The sequence below is a fragment of the Chlorocebus sabaeus genome, chromosome 13, assembly GCF_047675955.1.
Source record: "Chlorocebus sabaeus isolate Y175 chromosome 13, mChlSab1.0.hap1, whole genome shotgun sequence".
Classification (NCBI taxonomy): domain Eukaryota; kingdom Metazoa; phylum Chordata; class Mammalia; order Primates; family Cercopithecidae; genus Chlorocebus; species Chlorocebus sabaeus.
Genome location: NC_132916.1, coordinates 85,938,215 through 85,957,979, shown reverse-complemented (window position 1 = coordinate 85,957,979; position 19,765 = coordinate 85,938,215). Strand labels below are relative to the sequence as shown.

Genomic DNA, 19,765 nt, shown 5'->3' with positions numbered 1-19,765 from the left:
GTCTCAAGCCATTCGTGGAAAGAAGCTTGTTGCATATGGCAGAGAGGACGTTCACTAGCTACTGGACTCTCACACAATGAGATAGTTCTGAAAGAAGAGGCTGCTGGGAATTCTCTCTAGACCTAGGCCTGTCTTTGCCACAGAGCAGTCCAAAGGTCTCCAGCAAGTAATTCTGGCTTTGAATTACATCAACATAGGATCCTAATGTGCTACAGAACTTCACAGTTTTTGCATTAAGCAAACAAGAAAATATATGGATGAGCTCTGCTCAAGTTAAAGGCATCACATAGGCATCATTAGTTTCTAATGTCATATTAAACAGGGACAGGCTGAGTGCAGTGGCTCACGCCTGTAATCCCAACACTTTGGGAGGCTGAGGTGGCATGATCCCTTGAGGCCAGGGGTTCCAGACTGGCACAGATAACATAGTGAGACCCCGTCTCTATAATTTAAAAAATTAACAAAAAATAAAAACAGGAACAGTGGGAATATCAGGGGAAAAGCCCAAGATTAATTTCTTTTTAATTTCTCCCTGAATACTTCCAAAAATGGAGTAGCAATTTAACAAATTAATTTAGCTCACACCTGGTACATAGAGCCCAGCCAAAGACAGAGCACGCTCAGTGTTTAGTAGGGGGAAGGGGACACATCCCCTACTGATACCAACATACCAGCTCTCCAGGGGCTGGCGGCTGCCCAGGCAGTACCACACCACAAACAGCTGTAACCCTAGGGGAGAGGTCAGACGAAACAAGGTGTCCCTGTAAGTACTGCAGCTCCTTCTCCTTACACCAAAGGGAGGCTTCTGGATTAGCCAAAACCAAGGCCTTCTCCAAATCCTGCAACTGGGCCTCTTCTAACAACCTAAGAGAAAGGAGAGTCTCATCAATTACCTTATCACTCAGAAGTGCGACAGCAAGACCTGCAGTCACCTCTGGCCTGTCGCCCCAAGAAAAAACAAAAAATAAAAAATAAAGAAATGCTATAGCAATACCTCCACGAAGGTTCCTGCTTACCTCAACCTGAAATGGATCAATTCATCACTATTAAATATCTTCTTAAGAAATGACAACTTGTGCTCTTCATTCATACAGGTGACCAAAGCAAGACAATTGGCTGTATACCTAGGGAAAAAGAAAGTATGTAAATTCAGTTTTTCTACAGTTAATTATAAAGAATAAATAAAATTCACTAGCCAACTGAACACTAGAAAAGGAAATCTCAATTATTACAACACAATTAAGAACAGAAAATACAAATCAGGCACAATGGATTTACTTGATGGAACATGAAAAAGGTGAGACTCCATTCATATCATCTCATTTTCCTCTGCAATGACACATGATTAAAGAAAGTAAAACCCCAAAAGCCACAAGAACAAAATTAACGAAGTTTAAATGGTTTCCTTTCCCTTGAGACACACACAACTCCACACGTGCCCTGTACCATCCCCACACTAGAAGTGCAAAAAAAACAGCTACGCACCAGCGAACCAAGGTGTCATGGCTTCTGAGGAGAGGGACACACACACTCCAGTCCCAGAGCTCCCGGAACACAGACTGCTCCTGCTGCAGAAACTTGTAGGCTGCTTCCATTAGGTCCCGGAGCTTCATCCTCCTACGTCCATAGCGGACTGGATTAGCATCTGAACTCTCCAGGAATAGTCTTTGAAAGACTGGGGATGTGTCCTTGAAATACCTCAGGGCAAACCTTCAAACACAAAGAATACAGACATCCCCAACTTAACAATGGTTGGACTTAATTTTTCTGCTTTTTAATAGGTTTATCAGAGTATTAAATGCATTTTCAATTTAAGCTATTTTCAACAAGGAGTATCTATATTTTCATTGATTGCTGGGAATATCATAGAACACATCTCTCTACTCTGACCAAACCACAGAACAGAACTCCCAAAGGTCTGAAAAAGTAGGGGAATGAATGCTGAAGCTACCTAGTCCTAAAATTGTATCCTGTTCAATTTCAGGAACCAGGACAACAGCATAATTCTGACTAAGAGGATACAAAAATCTAAAGTAATTACCTACAAAAGTAGGGGGTACTTAAAGTGTTTACAACCGAAAAGGCACTCATTTCCAACAAACGTTTATTCAGTTCTATGAGCCAAATACCATGTTAACAACTGGGATTCAAAACCAAAGAGATACTTTTCTTGAGGAGTTTGCTGCCTAGTAAGGAAGACAGCCACTTTTAGAAACACTAAGAGACATACACACACAAGAGTCAACTGAATCTGGGGAGAATCAAGAAGAGATGCTTAAGTTACACCTTAATGAATGAAGAGGACAAGCCTGGGCAACATAGTGAGACCTCATTCCTACGAAAAACATAAAAAAAATTAGCGGGGTATAGTGGAGCCTGAAGCCTATTCAGGAGCCTGAAGCTGGAAGATCATTTGCCAGGTTCAAGGTTACAATGAACTATGAAGGTGCCACTGCATTCCAGCCTGGATGACAGAGCAAGACCTTGTCTCAAAATAAGTAAATGAACTGCAAACCCTTTGCTAGATTAACTAAGATAAAAAAGATTCGAATGAACTAAAATCAGAAATAAAAGACGGGACTGGGTGTGGTGGCTCACACCTGTAATTCCAGCACTTTGGGAGGCTGAGGTGGGTGGATCACCTGAGGTCAGGAGTTCTAGACAGCTGGACCAATATGGTGAAACCCGTGTATACTAAAAACACAGAATTAGCCGGGCGTGGTGGTGGCGCATGCCTGTAATCCCAGCTATTTGGGACATTGAAGCAGGAGAATCGCCTGAACCCGGGAAGCGGAGGTTGCAGTGAGGTGAGATCACACCACTGCACTCAAGCCTGGGCGACACAAGAGGGGACATTATATTATATAATCAATGCCATGGAAATAAAAAATATTATTAAAACTTTGAACAAGGCCAGGCACAGTGGCTCACACCTGAAATCTCAGCACTTTGGGAGGCTGAGGTGGGAGGATCACTTTAGGTAAGGAGTTCGAGACCTGCCTGGCCAACATGGTAAAACTCCATCTCTACTAAAAACACAAAATTAGCCGGGTGTGGTGGTGCATGCCTGTAATCCCAGCTACTCAGGAGGCTGAGGCAGGAGAATCACTTGAGCCTGAGACGGAGGTTACAGTGAGCCGAGATCATGCCATTGCACTCCAGCCTGGGCGACAAGAGTAAAACTCTGTCTCAAAAAAAACTTCGAACATTATAAAGAACTGGAAAATATGTACAGATCATTAAGTAATTAGTAAGCAGATTTAGTCAGTAATCAAAAACCTCCCATCAAAGAAAAGCCTAGACTGCACTGGAGAAAAGCTTGGTGAGTACACTAGGGAATTCTACCAAACACTGAAAGAATAATTAACACTAATCCTAATGAACCTTACTGTAATCGGGTAGACTTCCAGTAGGCTCATCAATTGTAAAAAATGCACAAGTCTGATGGGAGATGCTGATAATGGGGAGGCTATGCATGTGTGTGTGGGTACAGTGTGTATATGGGAAATCTCTGTACCTTCCTTTCAATTTGCTGTGAGCCTAAAATGGCTCCAAATTAAGTATTAAAAAATAAAAATAATTAGCATGCATTAAATGTTTGTTTTTAATTTTATAAAAATTTCTGGGCTGGGCGCAGTGGCTCACACCTGTAATCCCAGCACTTTGGGAGGCTAAGGCAGGTGGATCACCTGAGGTCAGGAGTTCGAGACCAGCCTGACCGACATGGAGAAACCCCATGTCTACTAAAAATACAAAATTAGCCAGGCGTGGTGACGCCAGCCTGTAATCCCAGCTACTCGGGAGACTGAGGCAGAAGAATCACTTCGACCTGGGAGGCGAAGGTTGCGATGAGCTGAGATGGCACCATTGCACTCCAGCATGGGCAATGAGAGTGAAATTCCATCTCAACAACAACAAAAAAATTTTCTGGTCGGGCGAGGTGGCTCACGCCTGTAATCCCAGCACTTTGGGAGGCCAAGGCAGGCGGATCACAAGGTCAAGAGATCGAGACCATCCTGGCCAATGTGGTAAAACCCCGTCTCTCCTAAAAATACAAAAATTAGCTGGGTGTGGTGGTACATGCCTGTAGTCCTAGCTAACTGGGAGGCTGAGGCAGGAGAATCGCTTGAACCCGGGAGGGAGGCAGAGGTTGCAGTGAGCCAAGATCACGCCACTACACTCCAGCCTGGCGACAGAGCGAGACTCCACCTTAAAAAAAAAAATTCTATCTTAAAAAATTGTGTACAAATGTTCAAAAATGGACTGTGGTCGGTGGCTGTGTTGTTCCCTGATAAAGGTACGTGGTTGTTGGCCGCAACCTCTGGGCTGGGATGATTCACGTTCCTAGTAGAGGCAGGGGAACCCAGCTAGAGCTGTGGCCAGTATAGTAGTAGCAGTTGGACTGATTTGCTGCCATGGGATTCGTAGGCCATTATGTTTTGCAAGCCATGAAGCATATGGAACCTCAAGTAAAACCTCAAGTTTTTCAAAGTCTACCAAAATCTGCCTTCAGTGGTGGCTATTACAGAGGTGGGTTTGAATTAAAAATGACAAAACAGAAGGCAGCATCAATACTAAGTCTAAGGCCTACTGCCAATATGAGATGCTCATTAATGAATGATGCTCTTAATCCAAGTAAAAGAGGATCTCCCTACACACCACCCAAAAGCAGAGAAGCTAAAGATTTACTAGAAAGTCGGCCGGGCATGGTGGCTCACGCCTGTAATCCCAGCACTTTGGGAGGCTGAGGCAGGTGGATCATGAGGTCAGGAGATCGAGACCATCCTGGCTAACATGGTGAAACTCCGTCTCTACTAAAAATACAAAAAAAAAATTAGCTGGGTGTGATGGCAGGTGCCTGTAGTCCCAGCTACTCGGGAGACTGAGGCAGGAGGATGACATGAACCCAGGAGGCGGAGCTTGCAGTGAGCCAAGATAGCACCACTGCACTCCAGCCTGGGCGACAGAGAGAGACTCCATCTCAAAAAAAAAAAAAAAAGGAAGATTTACTAGAAAGTCAAGTTAAAAAGTGAAGTAGGCTGGGTGCAGCGGCTCATGCCTGTAATCCCAGCACTTTAAGAGGCCAAGACAGGTGGATCACCTGAGGTTGGGAGTTCGAGACCAGTCTGACCAACATGGAGAAACCTCATCTCTACTAAGAAAACAAAATTAGCCATGTGTGGTGGTGATCCCACCTACTTGGGAGGCTGAGGCAGGAGAATCACTTGAACCTGGGAGGCGGAGGTTGCAGGAGCCTAGATGGTGCCATTACACTCCGGCCCAGGCAATAAGAGCGAAACTCCGTCTCAAAAAAAAAGTGAAGCAAATGTATGATTAATTTTTTTTTTTTTTTGAGATGGAGTCTTGCTTTGTCGTCCAGGCTGGAGTGCAGTGGCCAGATCTCAGCTCACTGCAAGCTCCGCCTCCCGGGTTCCCGCCATTCTCCTGCCTCAGCCTCCCGAGTAGCTGGGACTACAGGTGCCCGCCACCTCACCCGGCTAGTTTTTTTTGTGTTTTTTTTAGTAGAGACAGGGTTTCACCGGGTTAGCCAGGATGGTCTCGATCTCCTGACCTCGTAATCTGCCCGCCTCAGCCTCCCAAAGTGTTGGGATTACAGGCGTGAGCCACTGCGCCCGGCCAAGGCTTTATACTTTCCTTACTCTATACTCCCTAACTCTCCAGCCTCTGCTGACTACCATTCTGCTGGCTGCTTCTTTGAGTTCTGTTGTTTTAGATTTCACATATAAGTGAGAACGTGCGATACTTGTCTTTCTGTGCCTGGCTTGTTTCGCTTAGCATAATATTCTCTGGTTCTATTTATGTCATAGCAAATGACAAAATTTATTTCTTTTTTCAAGTTGAATAAGTTTCCATAGGATTCTATTGTTTATATATGTATATATACAACATTTTCTTTATTCATCTGTTGTTGGAAACATAGGTTGATTCTGTATCTTGACTGTTGTGCATAGTGGTGCAATGAACATGGGATTGCAGACATCCCTTCGACATACTGTTTTCAGATTTTTGGGGGGAATACCCAAAAGTGAGATTGCTGGATCTATTACTATTTTTAAAGATGCAATTGATGACAGACAGTGAACTCTGGATTCTTTCTCTTGCCATGTGTGTGTCTCCAGGGAAAGAGATTTAAGAGAAAACTAGTAAATGCTCACTAAACTGAGCTGGATAAATGGATTCTGCTGTGACTCTTTTTATAAAACAATACTATTTATCTCTCTCCTTTCTGTATTTGTTTTCCCTTTTCAGCTCAGACTCCCTTACATCCCAGGAGACAGCAGGTTCTATCACCTCAAGGAGAAATGTGCATAATAAAATTGCTACTCACGGGAGGACATCAGGATGGTTACCGACGAGTTTGCTCATCGACACACAGAGCCGTTCATGCAGATCATGGTTGATTTGGCCTCCAGCTTTAATGGCTTCCGCATTCCTTTCCAGCAAATCCAAAAGGAGAGGGCGAAGCTGGTGACCAACCAGCACAGTACAGTCCTTATCCAAGAGCAACTGTGCTAAGGTACTCAGGACACACTGGCGATCTTGAGATGTCCACACCTGAAAAAGGCAAAACAAAACATCTTTCATTTTTTTTTTTTTGGAGACAGAGTCCTGCTCCATCTCCCAGGCTGGAGTGCAGTGGCGCGATTTCGGCTCACTGCAACCTCCGCCTCCCAGGTTCAAGCGATTCTCAGGCCTTAGCCTCCCATGAGTAGCTGGGATTACAGGCACCTACCACATCAGGCTAAGTTTTGTATTTTTTTTTTTTTTTTTAGTAGAGACGGGGTTTTCACCATAGAATGAGACTCTGTCTCTAAAAATAAAATTTATTTTTATTTTTGGAGACAGGGTTTCCATCACCCAGGCTGCAGTATTTCGGTATCAGCTCACTGCAGCCTCGACTTCCCAGACTCAAGTGATCCTCTCGCCTTAACTTCCCAAGTAGCTGGGTCTACAGGCACGCACAACCATGCCTGGCTAATTTCCGTATTTTTAGTAGAGTCAGGGTTTCACCACATTGCCCAGATTGGTCTTGAACTCCTGGGCTCAAGAGATCCACCTACCTCAGCCCCCAAAGTGCTGGGGTTACAGGTATGCACCACCACACAAGGGGGTTTACAGTTTTTCTCAGCATTTGAAAGATGTTTCATTGTGTTGTTTGTTAAGAAACCAACAGTCACTTTTATCTTTGCTCCTCTACAAGTAAAGTGTCTTCTGGCGATTTTTAAGATGTTGTTTATTACTTATTTCTTAGCAACTTGATTAGGATGTGGCTTGGTGTGGTTTTGTGTTTATCAGATTTAACATGACGAGTTTTTGGGATCTATGAATTATTTTCCATCAACTTTAGAAATTTTGAGATTATCTTTTTATATTTCTACTGTTTCTCTTCTCTCCCTCCTCCTGTAACTCCAATTCACATACAGTAGACTAGTTGATAATGCCTCACAGATCACTGAAGCATTTTTATTCCGGCGTTTTCCCAACCTGTCTGTTTAAGCCTAGATAATTTATATTGCCGTATCTTGTAATTCAATGTTCTTTTCTTGTGAAATGTCTAATCTTCGACAAGGCCTATCCAGTAAAATATTCATTGCTAAGATTGTATTTTTTGGTTTCACTTGGTTTTTTTCATAGCTTAAATTCCTCTCATTATGTTTAACATTTCCCTTCAAGTCCCTGCACATACAATTACTTTTTTTTCATGTTTTTGAGAGTGATGGGGTCTCACTTTGTTGCCCAGGCTCAAACTGATCATAAACTCCTGGCCTGAAGTGGTTCCTCTTGGCCCAGCCTATAATCACTTTTTTCTTTTTCCGAACATTCATATCATCATTGTATAATCACTTTTTTAAGTCCTTGTTTATTAATTTAAATATCTTTATTATTTTGGGGTCTGTTATAGTGACTGACTTTTCTCCTGGTAATGAGCCACCATTTTCCTTTTCCTGTATCTAGTACTTTTTTAATCAGACGCTGAACGTTGTAGATATGTGTCTAGATTTTGCTCTCTTCCTTTGTTCTAGCAGGCAATTAATCAGCTTGTAGGTCAGCTTGATCCTTTCAAGATTTGTTTTTAAGTTTTCTTAGTATTGGTCTAGTAAGGCCTCTGAGGGCTGATTTAGCCCTAGAATGTGGCCCTTCTGGGTTCCACGCCTAATTATGCCCGTATTCAACTTGGTCTTTCCACTCCAACTAGTAGGAGTTGAACATCTCCTACACACAAAAACTCCAGTAGTTATTCTTTGCATAGCTCACAAAATTTCCCTAAGAAAACACAGCTTTACATTCAGCCAGTACTCACCAGACCCCATATTTCTAGAGCTGTTCCCTCTACTATAACACCCTTCCCAGCATATTCCAACTACTGCCCCAACTCCGAGCTCTGTCTTCTCAGCTCAGTAGGACCACCACTGCTGAACTTCGTTCCTCCTCTGAGTCAGTCCTTCTGTAAGTGATTCCAGGTAGACAGCCGGAATCATTCCAGGGCTCACCTTGTTTCCCATTTTTAGGAATCCCAATCCTATGCTACCTTTCATCCAATGTTTGAAAGTTTTTCATATGGATTTTTTTCCTGTTTTTCTAGTTGTTTTGGCAACAGGGTTAATCCAGTACCAGTTACTCTATCACGAACAAAAGTAGTATGTATATTTTACTCTTTCCTGTTACAGCACTAAACTTCATATATATTTAAACCTTTGTATTTTATCTTCCTAGATTTATAAAGACTATGTATACAAGACTGAACATAGTGGCTCACACCTGTAGTCTCAGCACTTTGGGAGGCCAAGGCAGGCAGATCACTTGAGCCCAGGAGTTTGATACCAGCCTAGGCAACATGGCAGAACCACATTTCTACAAAAAAAAATACAAAAGTTAGCCAGGCGTGGCTGGGTGCAGTGGCTCACTCCTATAATCCCAGAATTTTGGGAGGCCAAGGAGGGTGGATCACTTGAGGTCAGGAGTTCAAAACCAACCTGACCAACATAGTGAAACACCATCTCTACTAAAGGTACAAAAATTAGCTGGGCATTATGGCACATACCTGTAGTCCCAGCTACTCGGGAGGCTGAGGCAGGAGAATCACTTGAACCCAGGAAGCAGAGGGGGCAGTGAGTCAAGATCGTAACACTGCACTCAAGCCTAGGTGCCAGAGCAAGACTCCCTCTCAAAAAAATTAAATTAAATTAAATTTAATTTAAAAATAAAAATAAAATAAAAAATTAGCCAGGCTTGGTGGTGTGTACCTGTAGTCCCTGCTACTCATGAGGCTAGAGTTGGGGGAAATCACCTGAGCCTGGAAGGTAGAGGCTGCAGTGAGCCATGATCGTACCACTATATCCCAGCCTAGGCAACAGAGTGAAACTGTTTCATTAAAAAAAAAAAAAATTAAGTTTGGTAGATTATATATCAAAACATTAATATGGGCAGTCCCTGACTGAATATTTTTCTTACATGTATTAGTTTCTTAGAGCTGTGATAACAAAATACCACAAACTGACTTAAAAAAAAAAAAACAAGGCCAGGTACAGTGGCTCACGCCTGTAATCCCAGCACTTTGGGAGGCTGAGGTGGGTGGGTCACCTGAGGTCAGGAGTTCGAGACCAGCCTGAGCAATATGGTGAAACTCTGTCTCTACTAAAAATACAAAAATTAGCCGGGCATGGTGGTGGGTGCCTGTAGTCCCCGCTACTAGGGAGGCTGAGACAGGAGAATCACTTGAACCCGGGAGGCAGAGGGTGCAGTGAACCGAGATCATGCCATCGTACTCCAGCCTGGGCAACAGAGTGAGACTCACTTTGTCTCAAAACAAAACAAAACAAGAAACAAAAACATACAAATCTATTGTCTCACAATTCTAAAGTCTGGAAGTCCAAGATCAGGGTGTCAGCAAGGCCACATTCCTTCGAAACCTATAGGGGAGAATTCCTCCTTGGCTCTTCCTAGCTTCTGGTTGTCATCATCAATCCCTGCTGTTCCTTGTCTTGCAGCTTTATTACTCCAATATGTATTTCTGTCATCGTCATATGGCCATCTTCCCTTTATGTCTTTCTCTCCTCTTTTTATAAGAACAGTCATACTGGGCTGGACGTGGTGGCTCACGGCTATAATTCCAGCACTCTAGGAGGCTGAGGTGGGCAGATCACTTGAGGACGGGAGTTCGAGACCAGCCTGGCCAATATAGTGAAACCCCGTCTCTACTAAAAATACAAAAATTAGCTGCGCATGGTGGCACACGCCTGTAATCCCAGCTGCTGAGGCAGGAGAATCACCAGAACCAAAGAGGCGGAGGATGCAATGAGCCGCAATTGCACCACTGCACTCTAGCCTGGGCGAAAGAGAAACAGTCACATTGGATTAAGGCCCTATCTAATTATCTCATCTTGACTTTATTACATCTGCAAAGACCTCATTTCCAAATAGGGTCATATTCAGGTATTACAGGCTAGAACTTCTACATATTTTTTCGGCAGACACAATTTAACCCACAACACTGGTGGTGCTTTCCTGAATTTTCCAAGTATTCTGCATGAATACTACTAGTTAATGCAGTTTTAAAAAAATAATAAATGTTGTGCTAAAACCCGTGAAAGGGTAAATGCCAGGCCTGCAAGAAAAGGGACCAGCTAGGCTAGGATACCTGTGAGTATCTGGGGGATGGGTGGGAGTTATAGGAAAACTACATAATCAGCCTTCTCCTTCTGTAAGCCCAGGGGCCTTGCTAGTCAAAGCATCTGTGACCATGTCAGCTGGCTTGCTATTGTAGGAAATAAAAACAGAACAATGAATGCTAAAGGATTTACTTTTTTTTTTTTTTTTTTTTTTTTTGAGATAGAGTCTCACTCTGTCGCCAGGCTGGAGAGCAGTGGTATGATGTCGGTTCACTACAACCTCCGCCTCCCTCCCAGGTTCAACCGATTCTCCTACCTCAGTCTCCCAAGTAGCTTGGGCTACAGGAGTGTGCCACCACGCCCAGCTAATTTTTGTATTTTTAGTAGAGACGGGATTTCACCATGTTGGCCAGGATGGTCTCAGTATCTTGACCTCGTGATCCGCCCACCTCGGCCTCCTAAAGTGCTGCGATTATAGGTGTGAGCCACTGCGACCAGCCAGGATTTACTTCTTAAACCTGTGATTACTCCTGAAACATTCTTAGGAAATCCTGCCTTTCTCCTTGGGAGACTGGGACCCACTGGAAAACGGAAAGGACTGCATTCCTTCTGGCTACACCTCTGTATTTTCTCACTTCTGTTAATATTCTGTGAAGCTTAAATGGGTTTTATTTAGGTGGCTGGGATACAAGCAAGTATGAGGAAAGCTGAAGAATACTGATTACTTAACAAATACAAGAAATTTTTTTTTTTTTTTTCTGAGATGGAGTCTTACTCTGTTGCCTAGGCTGGAGTACAGTGGCCTGATCTCAGCTCACTGCAACCTCCGCCTCCCGGGTTCAAGCAATTCTCCTGCCTCAGCCTCCTGAGTAGCTGGGATTACAGGCACGCACCACCACGCCCAGCTAATTTTTGTATTTTCAGAGAGATGGAGTTTCACTATGTTGGCCAGGCTGGTCTCGAACTCCTGACCCCGTGACTCACCCACCTTGGCCTCTCAAAGTGCTGGGGTTACAGGCGTGAGCCACCGCGCCCAGCCAAGAAAAAACATTTTTATCGGTCGGGTGTGGTTACTTATGCCTGTAATCCTAGCACTTTGGGAGGCCGAGGCAGGTGGATTGTCTGAGCTCAGCCACCATGCCTGGCCAAGAAAAAACATTTTTAAGGTGGCTCAGCTCTTCTCTTCCCAACAAAAATACCAAACAATTTCGTTCCTTAGATATAACAAAATTCATCAATTCCCCAACAACTAGCCAACAAAAATAGAAGCGGAAAAAAGCACTCTTCATATTTGTATGTCTGTATGCTTAACTTATTGAGCTTTTTACTGTTTTGAGTAATGAAACTACTATATGGTCATATTCAACTGCTAACTGATCAGTTAGCCCTTCTCAAAGCAGTTAATTAAAAGGATAAGGCAGGTTTTTCTACCTCAGTGTTATTATTTATAATTACATGTATCAGTTGAAATGTGTATTTTCAGCTAAAGAGAAACAATTCCTAAACTACTCTATAAAACCTAAGCAATTAGGCTGGGTGCAGTGGCTCACACCTGCAATCCCAACACTTTGGTAGGCCAAGGTGGGAGCATGGCTTGAGCCCAGGAGTTCAAGACCAGCCTGGGCAACATAGTAAGACTCCCCATCTCTACTAAAATTTTTTTTTTTTGAGATGGAGTTTCGTTGTTGCTGCCCAGGCTGGAGTGCAATGGCGCAATCTCGGCTCACCACAACCTCTGCCTCCTGGGTTCAAGAGATTCTCCTACCTCAGCCACCCCAGTAGCTGGGATTACAGCATGCACCACCACGCCTGGCTAATTTTGTATCTTTAGTAGAGAAGGGGTTTCTCCATGTTGGTCAGGCTGGTCTCGAACTACCAACCTCAGGTGACCTGCCCACCTTGGCCTCCCAAAGTCTGATACAGGTGTGAGCCACTGTGCCTGGCCACAAAATTTTTTTAGAAATTAGCCAGGCAAAGCTGGGCGCAGCGGCTCATGCCTGTAATCCCAGCACTTCGGGAGGCGGAGGCGGGAGGATCACATGAGGTCAGGAGTTCGAAAACAGCCTGGCCAACATGGCAAAACCCCATCTCTACTAAAAATACAAAAAATTAGCTGGGCATGGTGCCAGGTGCCTGTAATCCCAGCTACTTGGGAGGCTGAGGCAGAAGAATTGCTTGAACCCAGGAGGCAGAGGTTGAAGTGAGCCAAGATCACACCATGGCACTCCAGCCTGGGTGACAGAGCAAGACTCGGTCTCAAAAAAAAAAAAAAAAAAAAAAGGAAATTAGCCAGGCATGGTATTGTGCACCTGTTGTCCCAGCTACTCAGAAGGCTGAGGTGGGAAGACCATTTGAGCCCAGGAGGTCAAGGCTGAAGTGAGCTATGATTGCATCACCGTACTCTAGCTCGGGCCATAAAGGAAGACCCTGTCTCGGACAGGGGAAGCATTAAAGCATCACCACTGTCATCATTTGCTTAAAACACTGAAAGTTAAAGGTATGTTCTGCCAAAAATAAGTTAAGTATGCCTGTAATCCCAGCATTTTGGGTGGCCAAGGTGGGAGGACTGCTTGAGCCTAGGAGTTTGAGAACAGCCTGGGCAACACCGCAAGACTTTGTTTCTTCATAAGATTAAAAAAAAAAAATTAGCCAGACGCAGTGGCATGCTTATAGTTCCAGCTACTGGAGGGGATGGGGAAGGTCCTGAAGTAAGATGATCAGTTGAACCTAGGATGTCAAGGCCACTGCTCTCCAGACCCTGTCTTAAAAAATAAAAAAGAAAGTGTAAACCAAAAATAAAATTATAAGCCCCCCAACCAACTGAATGAAGGTGAATCCTTCTCCTCTCAGCCAAGAGCGTTCTAAAGTAAACCTGAAACACTAGTTCACGCCATGCTGGGAATGGGTGGTCAGACATGCCTCATTATACTCTCTTCCTTTTGGAATTCTGGCACAGCTGACCAGCATTAACATTAAAACAGAGACCTTAGGACTGACAAAACAGACTTGTACCAATTAAGATACCAATATGACAGAGAGCAAACCCTGAAAGAAGTATTTCAGGAGTATTTTAATTCCCCCTCCTTTTTTGGGGGGGGGTAGAGACAGAGTCTCTCTGCTATGTTTCCCAAGCTGCTCTCAAACTCCTGGGTTCAAACAATTCTCCCCCCTCAGCCTCCAACAGTGCTGTGATAACAGGCATAAGCCACCATGTCTGGCCCAAAATATACAGCTTTGACATATTTTGAAATGGCCCTGAAAAGCTGTCTCTTTAAGTCTTATAAGAAACATTTAACATTTACAGTACTCGGCTTCAGGCAGACATTGGGGGTGTTGAGGTCTAGTGGGCAGAGAAGACTCTTGGCCAGACAGATGGCTTCTCGTGGCAGGATGCGAGGGCCTCCATGCGCTGGAGATCTCTCCAGCACCAGGAGCAGCTGCTGGACGGCAAGGAGCTGCAGCCTATGGCCAGTCATCAGGAGATCTCCGCCAGGGCCCTGGGTTCTCTGTGCAGACAGTTCCAAAGGAAGCTGTCCCTAAGAGCTGTCAACCTCAACCTCCGGGCAGGCACCTCCTGGAAACCCCTAGAAACCAGAGTCAGGGCAGCAAGAGACTCCAGGCTGCAGCTCGCTCAGCTAAGAGCACCCAGCCATGTCACAGAGAATCCAGAAGTCCTGCCAAAGTAGCACCAAGTGGCTGGTGGAGACCCAGGTGAAGGCCAGGAGGAGGAAAAAAAGGTTAAAAATGGGAGGGCAATGGCTCCCCAACTTGCAGCCTGCGCCAGAAGAGTATTCGGCTGTCCAGAGCTGCCCCTGACCACTCAGCCACAGAACCCCCATGCATCACCACCTCTCTACCTGGACAGGCTCACGTGCCCACCCTCTACGGCAGTGGAAGCAGGAGGGTGCCTTCCAGAGCCCCTGCTCCTCGACAGAGCTCCTCTGCTCTCCTAGCGAGTATGATAGTGACCTAGAGGCTATGGGGGGCAGGAATTCGGCATCTCCGGAAGTTGTCCCAAGAGCTGGATGAAGCCATTATGGCGGAAGAGAGTGGTGAAATGACACTCTCATTCATGATTGAGGAAGTGCCCTGCAGGAAACAAGCCCTGTCTGACCACCAGAGCTTCATACCCAAGAATGTCTGCGCTTCCCCATGAGCTTCCTGGTGGAAGCTCCTAGGAGTCATCAGTACCCCTGAGCCGCTGCTAAAAAAGACCTGAGTAGCAAGGGGCCCAGAGCCCCCCTCTTGCAGCCACATCTGGACCCATCAGTGACTGCCTGCCACAGCCTGAGAGTGTCTTAGGGAGACCTTGCAGAGGTGGGGAGTCCCCCAAGGGGACTCTTGGGCTTAGAAATTCATCGTATACTTGACCTTGAGTCTGGTATTTGCTTCATCTACAATGTGAAGAGCCGGCATCAGATGTTTGAGAGCCCTGAACTGTGTACCCATGTGCTTGGTTTTTGGGGAGTCATCCACAAAGTCACTCGCCCACTGTGTTTCCGGTGCCAAGGCTCTTGGGAACACCACTCTCAGCCCTGCTTTCCCTACCAGGGCTCTGGAGGAAGGCACAGGAGATAGTTCCAGGCTTAAACCCTGGGCTCACAGGTACCTATTTATATGCTCAAGGCAGAGCACTGTGGGTGTGCTAGGAGGGGTAGCCCTGTTCAAGAGCAATTCCTGCCCTTTGTAAATTATTTAAGAAACCTGCTTTGTCATTTTATTAGAAAAAAACCTGAGAGCATTGCTTTCTTATAATAAAAACTAGATAACACTGCTTTATCATAATAAAGATTGTTTTGTGGCTGGGCACAGTGGCTCACGCCCGTAATCCCAGCACTTTGGGAGGCCGAAGCGGGTGCATCATCTGAGGTCAGGAGTTCAAGACCAGCCTGGCTAACATGGTGAAAACCCGTCTCTACTAAAAATACAAAAATTAGTCAGGTGCAGTGGCAGGCGCCTGTAATCCCAGCTACTCGGGAGGCTGAGGCAGGAGAACTGCCTGAACCCAGGAGGCAGAGGTTGCAGTGAGTTGCGATCGCATCACTGCAGTCCAGCCTAGGTGTCAGAGCAAGATTCTGTCTCCTTCTGGGGGTGGGGGGGAAGGAGACTACATTTCGGGGAAAAAAAAAAAAAAACATTTACAGGCTAGGCTTATAATCCCAGCACTTTGGGAGGCTGAGGTAGGTGGATCACTTGAGCCCAGGAGTTCCAGACCAGCCTGGACAACAGAGTAAGATCCTATCACTTTAAAAAATAATAATAAAAAAAAATTTTTAAAGAAACATTTGCAATCTATTCTCTCTGAAACCTGTTACCTGGAGGCTTCATTTGCATAATATGAACCTTGGTCTCCACACCTCTATCTTTTCTTTTTTCCCCCCCGAGAGGGAGTCTCGCTCTGTCGCCCAGGCTGGAGTGCAGTGGCGCAATCTGGGCTCACTGCAAGCTCCGCCTCCCAGGTTCCCGCCATTCTCCTGCCTCAGCCTCCGGAGTACCTGGGACTACAGGCACCCACCACCACGCCCGGCTAATTTTTTATATTTTTAGTAGAGACGGGGTTTCACCATGTTAGCCAGGATGATCTCGATCTCCTGACCTTGTGACCCATCTGCCTCGGTCTTCCAAAGTGCTGGGATTACAGGTGTGAGTCACTGCACCTGGCCTCCACACCCCTATCTTAACCCAGACACTCCATTCTATTGATTCCAGGGATTTAAATAAACTCTCAACCAATTGCCAGTCAGCAAATCTTTGAATCCACCTGTGACTCGGAAGACCGCCCCTCTCACCCTTCAAGTTGTCCCAGCTTTCCAGACCAAACCAATGTACGTCTTACATGTACTGATTGATGTCTTAGGTCTCCCTAAAATGTATAAAACCAAGCGGTAGCCCGATCACCTTGGGCGTATGTTCTCGGGATCTCCTGGGGCTGTGTCATGAGCCATGGTCACTCACACTTACCTCAGAATAAATCTCTTAAAATATTTTAGAGTTTGACACTTTCCATCGACAAAAGTATCACAATTTGTGAGTACATTAATCTGTTCAATAAACATTTACTGCCTACTGCATATCAGACACTGTATTGGACACTAGAGCTACACAGTCCCCTTCTCTGGACATACTCTCAATCAACTACGGATAATCAGTTAGTTGAAACAAAGGTTAAGAGGAAGAGGAAAGGGTAAAGTCAGAAAAGTCTTCCTGGGGAAAACCATTTCAAAAGCAGTCTTCTAGAACAAACAAGTTAACTGAGCAGGGCACAGAAGAGAGATGCAGCCTTCTAAGGAAAGGAAATGCAAAGTCAATGAGGCAAGTAATGGCAAGGAATGACCGAGACAATAAATAACAACAGAAGTTAACAATGGGAGGTGACTCCAGTCAACAACAGTAGAGGGTAACAACCTGCAGTCACTGGAGGCAGCTTAGTGTTGCTGAAATAGCAAGCCCTGAGCAGAGAGTAAACAACCAGGCTGGGGCAGGATTTCTTTCTTAATTTTGCACCACTGCCATTTACCACGGATAACTCTGTTGTAGGGAGTTGTCCCATACATAACAGAATGCTTGGCGGCATCCCTGGCCTTGATGCACTAGATACTAGTTGCGCCCCCATAATGAACAATTGTGATAACCATAAAGGTCTCCAGATTTGTCCCTGGGAGCAAAATTGGCCCCACTCCCCAGAATAATTGGACTGGAGATACATCAAAAAAATATTTCAGGGAAGGGCATCGCGGCTCGCGCCTGTAATCCCAGCACTTTGGGAGGCTGAGGCGGGTGGATCATCTGAGGTCAGGAGTTTGAGACCAGCCTGACCCACACAGTGAAACTCTATCTCCACTAAAAATGCAAAATATTAGCCAGGCATGGTGGCGCACGCTTGTAATCCCAGCTGCTCGGGAGGCTGAGACAGAAGAATCGCTTGAACCCGGGAGGTGGAGGTTGCAGTGAGCTGAGATGGTGGGCCACTGCACTCCAGTCAGGACGACAGAGCGGGACTCTGTCTCCAAAAAAAAAAAAAAAAATTAATTAGCTACACCTGGGACCCAAGTACCTGGGCCCACACACACCTGTTCTGTGGCTCACGCCTGTAATCCCAGCACTTTGGGAGGCCGAGGCGGGCGGATCACGAGGTCAAAAGATCGAGACCACCCTGGCCAACATGGTGAAACCCTGTCTCTACCGAAAATACAAAAATTAGCTGGGCGTGGTAGCGTGCGCCTGGAATCCCAGCTACTCGGGAGGCTGAGGCAGGAGAATCGCTTGAACCCGGAGGACGGATGGTGCAGTGAGCCGAGATCGCGCCACTGCACTCCAGCCTGGCAACAGAGCGAGACTCTGTCTCAAAAAAAAAGAAAAAAGAGTCTTCAACTCAGGTAGGAGTCAATGAGAAGGTTCTTAAAAGCCCGAAGACCCATTTCCCAGAAAACTCTAGTTAACCTCATAATTCATACAGTTACAGTTAGTATTCGCTGTCTTGCTTTCTCCTTCAGCTGTTTTAAGTGTTTACGAACTGTCTCCAAAAATAGATGCAAATTTCCCTCATGGCAGACATCGTAACGAATTTATCCACTTTCTCACAGCGCCACACCGTTCCTTACGCACAGCAGGAATGCAATCAATATTTGTCAGTGGTTCACCCAAACTAACAGGAGTGGCTGGACTACGCACACTTGTAATACGTACACTTGTGAAAACGGCAGAAACGCAACCTCAATGTCAGAAAAACCAACCATATTCCTTTCGGAAGGCCACCTCTGCCACAAGCAGCCAAAGCGCATGCATAGGGGTGAGAGGCGATGGGAAGAGTACTGGAAGACTCTTCCAGATAAAAACAAAAGACTCCTTCCAATCGCCTCAAACACGCTCGGAAACCTCCACGACCTGCGCCAGCCCAGAGGTGGGAACCAGCTTGACCGGAGGCCGCACCACTCTCCCCTTAAAGCGGCGAGTCTCGGCAGGGGAGCGCAGGAAGCTCACTAGTGGGGCGACCCAGTCGGTCCGGCGCTTTCCCTCTCACTTCACGTCTTACCTGCTTGGCCAAGAACCTGCCCAACTCACTGCGGCTCTTCTCGTTCTTGGCTGCGATTAACCGCAGCGGCGCGGCTGCCACCTCCAGCAAGAAGTGCTCCATGACCCACGGCCCTCACCCGGAGCGGCCACCTGCGCTCCCTACTTCGCGGCCAGCGTCCCCAAGCCGCCGAGGTCCCAGTACCCGAGCAGCCACCAACTACGCCCCCAGGAAAGGCGTCCTCCGCTCCAGCGCGGACACCGGGAGAGCTGCACCACACGTGGGTGAGCACACGGCGTTTGACGTCATCAGCTCGGGACAGCTACGCGGCGCCCTCCCGGCCTGGGCCTCTCAGCGGCGGAAACGCCGGTCTTCGCTGGCCCGCCTTTTCCGGGAGGGAAATGGAAGCAAAAATCTAGTGGGTTTGGATGCATGAGTGATGGGGGCTCGCGAACTCAGCACTTGGCGGGACAGAGAGAAGAGTGCGTTAGGCCGGGGAGGACAGAGAGGGGGCGTGTGATTCTCAGCCCACCGTGCCTTCCTTCTGCCTGAACACACGGAAAGATCAAATGTGAGAGAAAAGCTGATTCTCAGCCGGGCGCGGTGGCGCATGTCTTTATCCCAGCACTTTGGGAGGCCGAGGCGGGCAGATCATTTGAGGTTAGCAGTTCGAGACCAGCCTAGGCAACATGGTGAAACCCCCTTCTCTACTAAAAATACAAAAGTTAGCCGGGCGTGGTGGCGCGCGCCTGTAGTCCCAGCTACGCGGGAGGCTGAGGCAGGAGAATCGCTTGAACCCGGGAGGCGGACGTTACAGTAAGCCGAGATCGTGCAGCTGCACTCCAGCCGCGCGACAGAGCAGACTTTTCTGTCCCGAAAAAAGAAAAGAAAAGCTGATTGTACCCTTCTTGTTAGCGGTGGCAGTTACCCCGTGCATAGGTAGGGGTCAGCAGTAACCTTAGTTCTTGCCTCCTCAGAAGAATTCCACGAAGGGCATGAAGCAGAATGAGAGACCTAGGCAAGTTTCAGAATAGAAGTAAAAGTTTATAAAAAAGCTTTAGAACAGGACGGAAAGAAAAGGAGGAAAGTACAACTTGGAAGACGGCCAAGCAGGCGCCTTGAG

At 46.2% G+C, this 19,765-nt stretch overlaps 1 protein-coding gene and 1 pseudogene across 2 annotated transcripts in view; one reads left to right on the top strand and one right to left on the bottom strand.

Moving 5' to 3' along the window:
• The window catches only part of MDN1 (midasin AAA ATPase 1), a 185,073-nt gene extending 165,943 nt beyond the window's left edge, over positions 1-19,130 (bottom strand). The window contains exons 1-5 of one of the 2 annotated variants that reach the window (XM_073022587.1): positions 18,664-19,130; positions 6,350-6,576; positions 1,486-1,710; positions 1,017-1,124; positions 672-864 (exon numbers count right to left, since the gene is read on the bottom strand). In XM_073022587.1, coding sequence (XP_072878688.1) covers positions 672-864; positions 1,017-1,124; positions 1,486-1,710; positions 6,350-6,576; positions 18,664-18,765 — 855 coding nt within the window. In that variant the 5' untranslated portion in view covers positions 18,766-19,130. The remainder of the gene's footprint in view (positions 1-671; positions 865-1,016; positions 1,125-1,485; positions 1,711-6,349; positions 6,577-18,663) is intronic. The other variant, XM_038002256.2, reaches the window with a different exon arrangement.
• Positions 14,036-14,787, top strand: LOC103240105 (protein PIMREG pseudogene; annotated as a pseudogene).
• Positions 19,131-19,765: the final 635 nt, after the last annotated feature.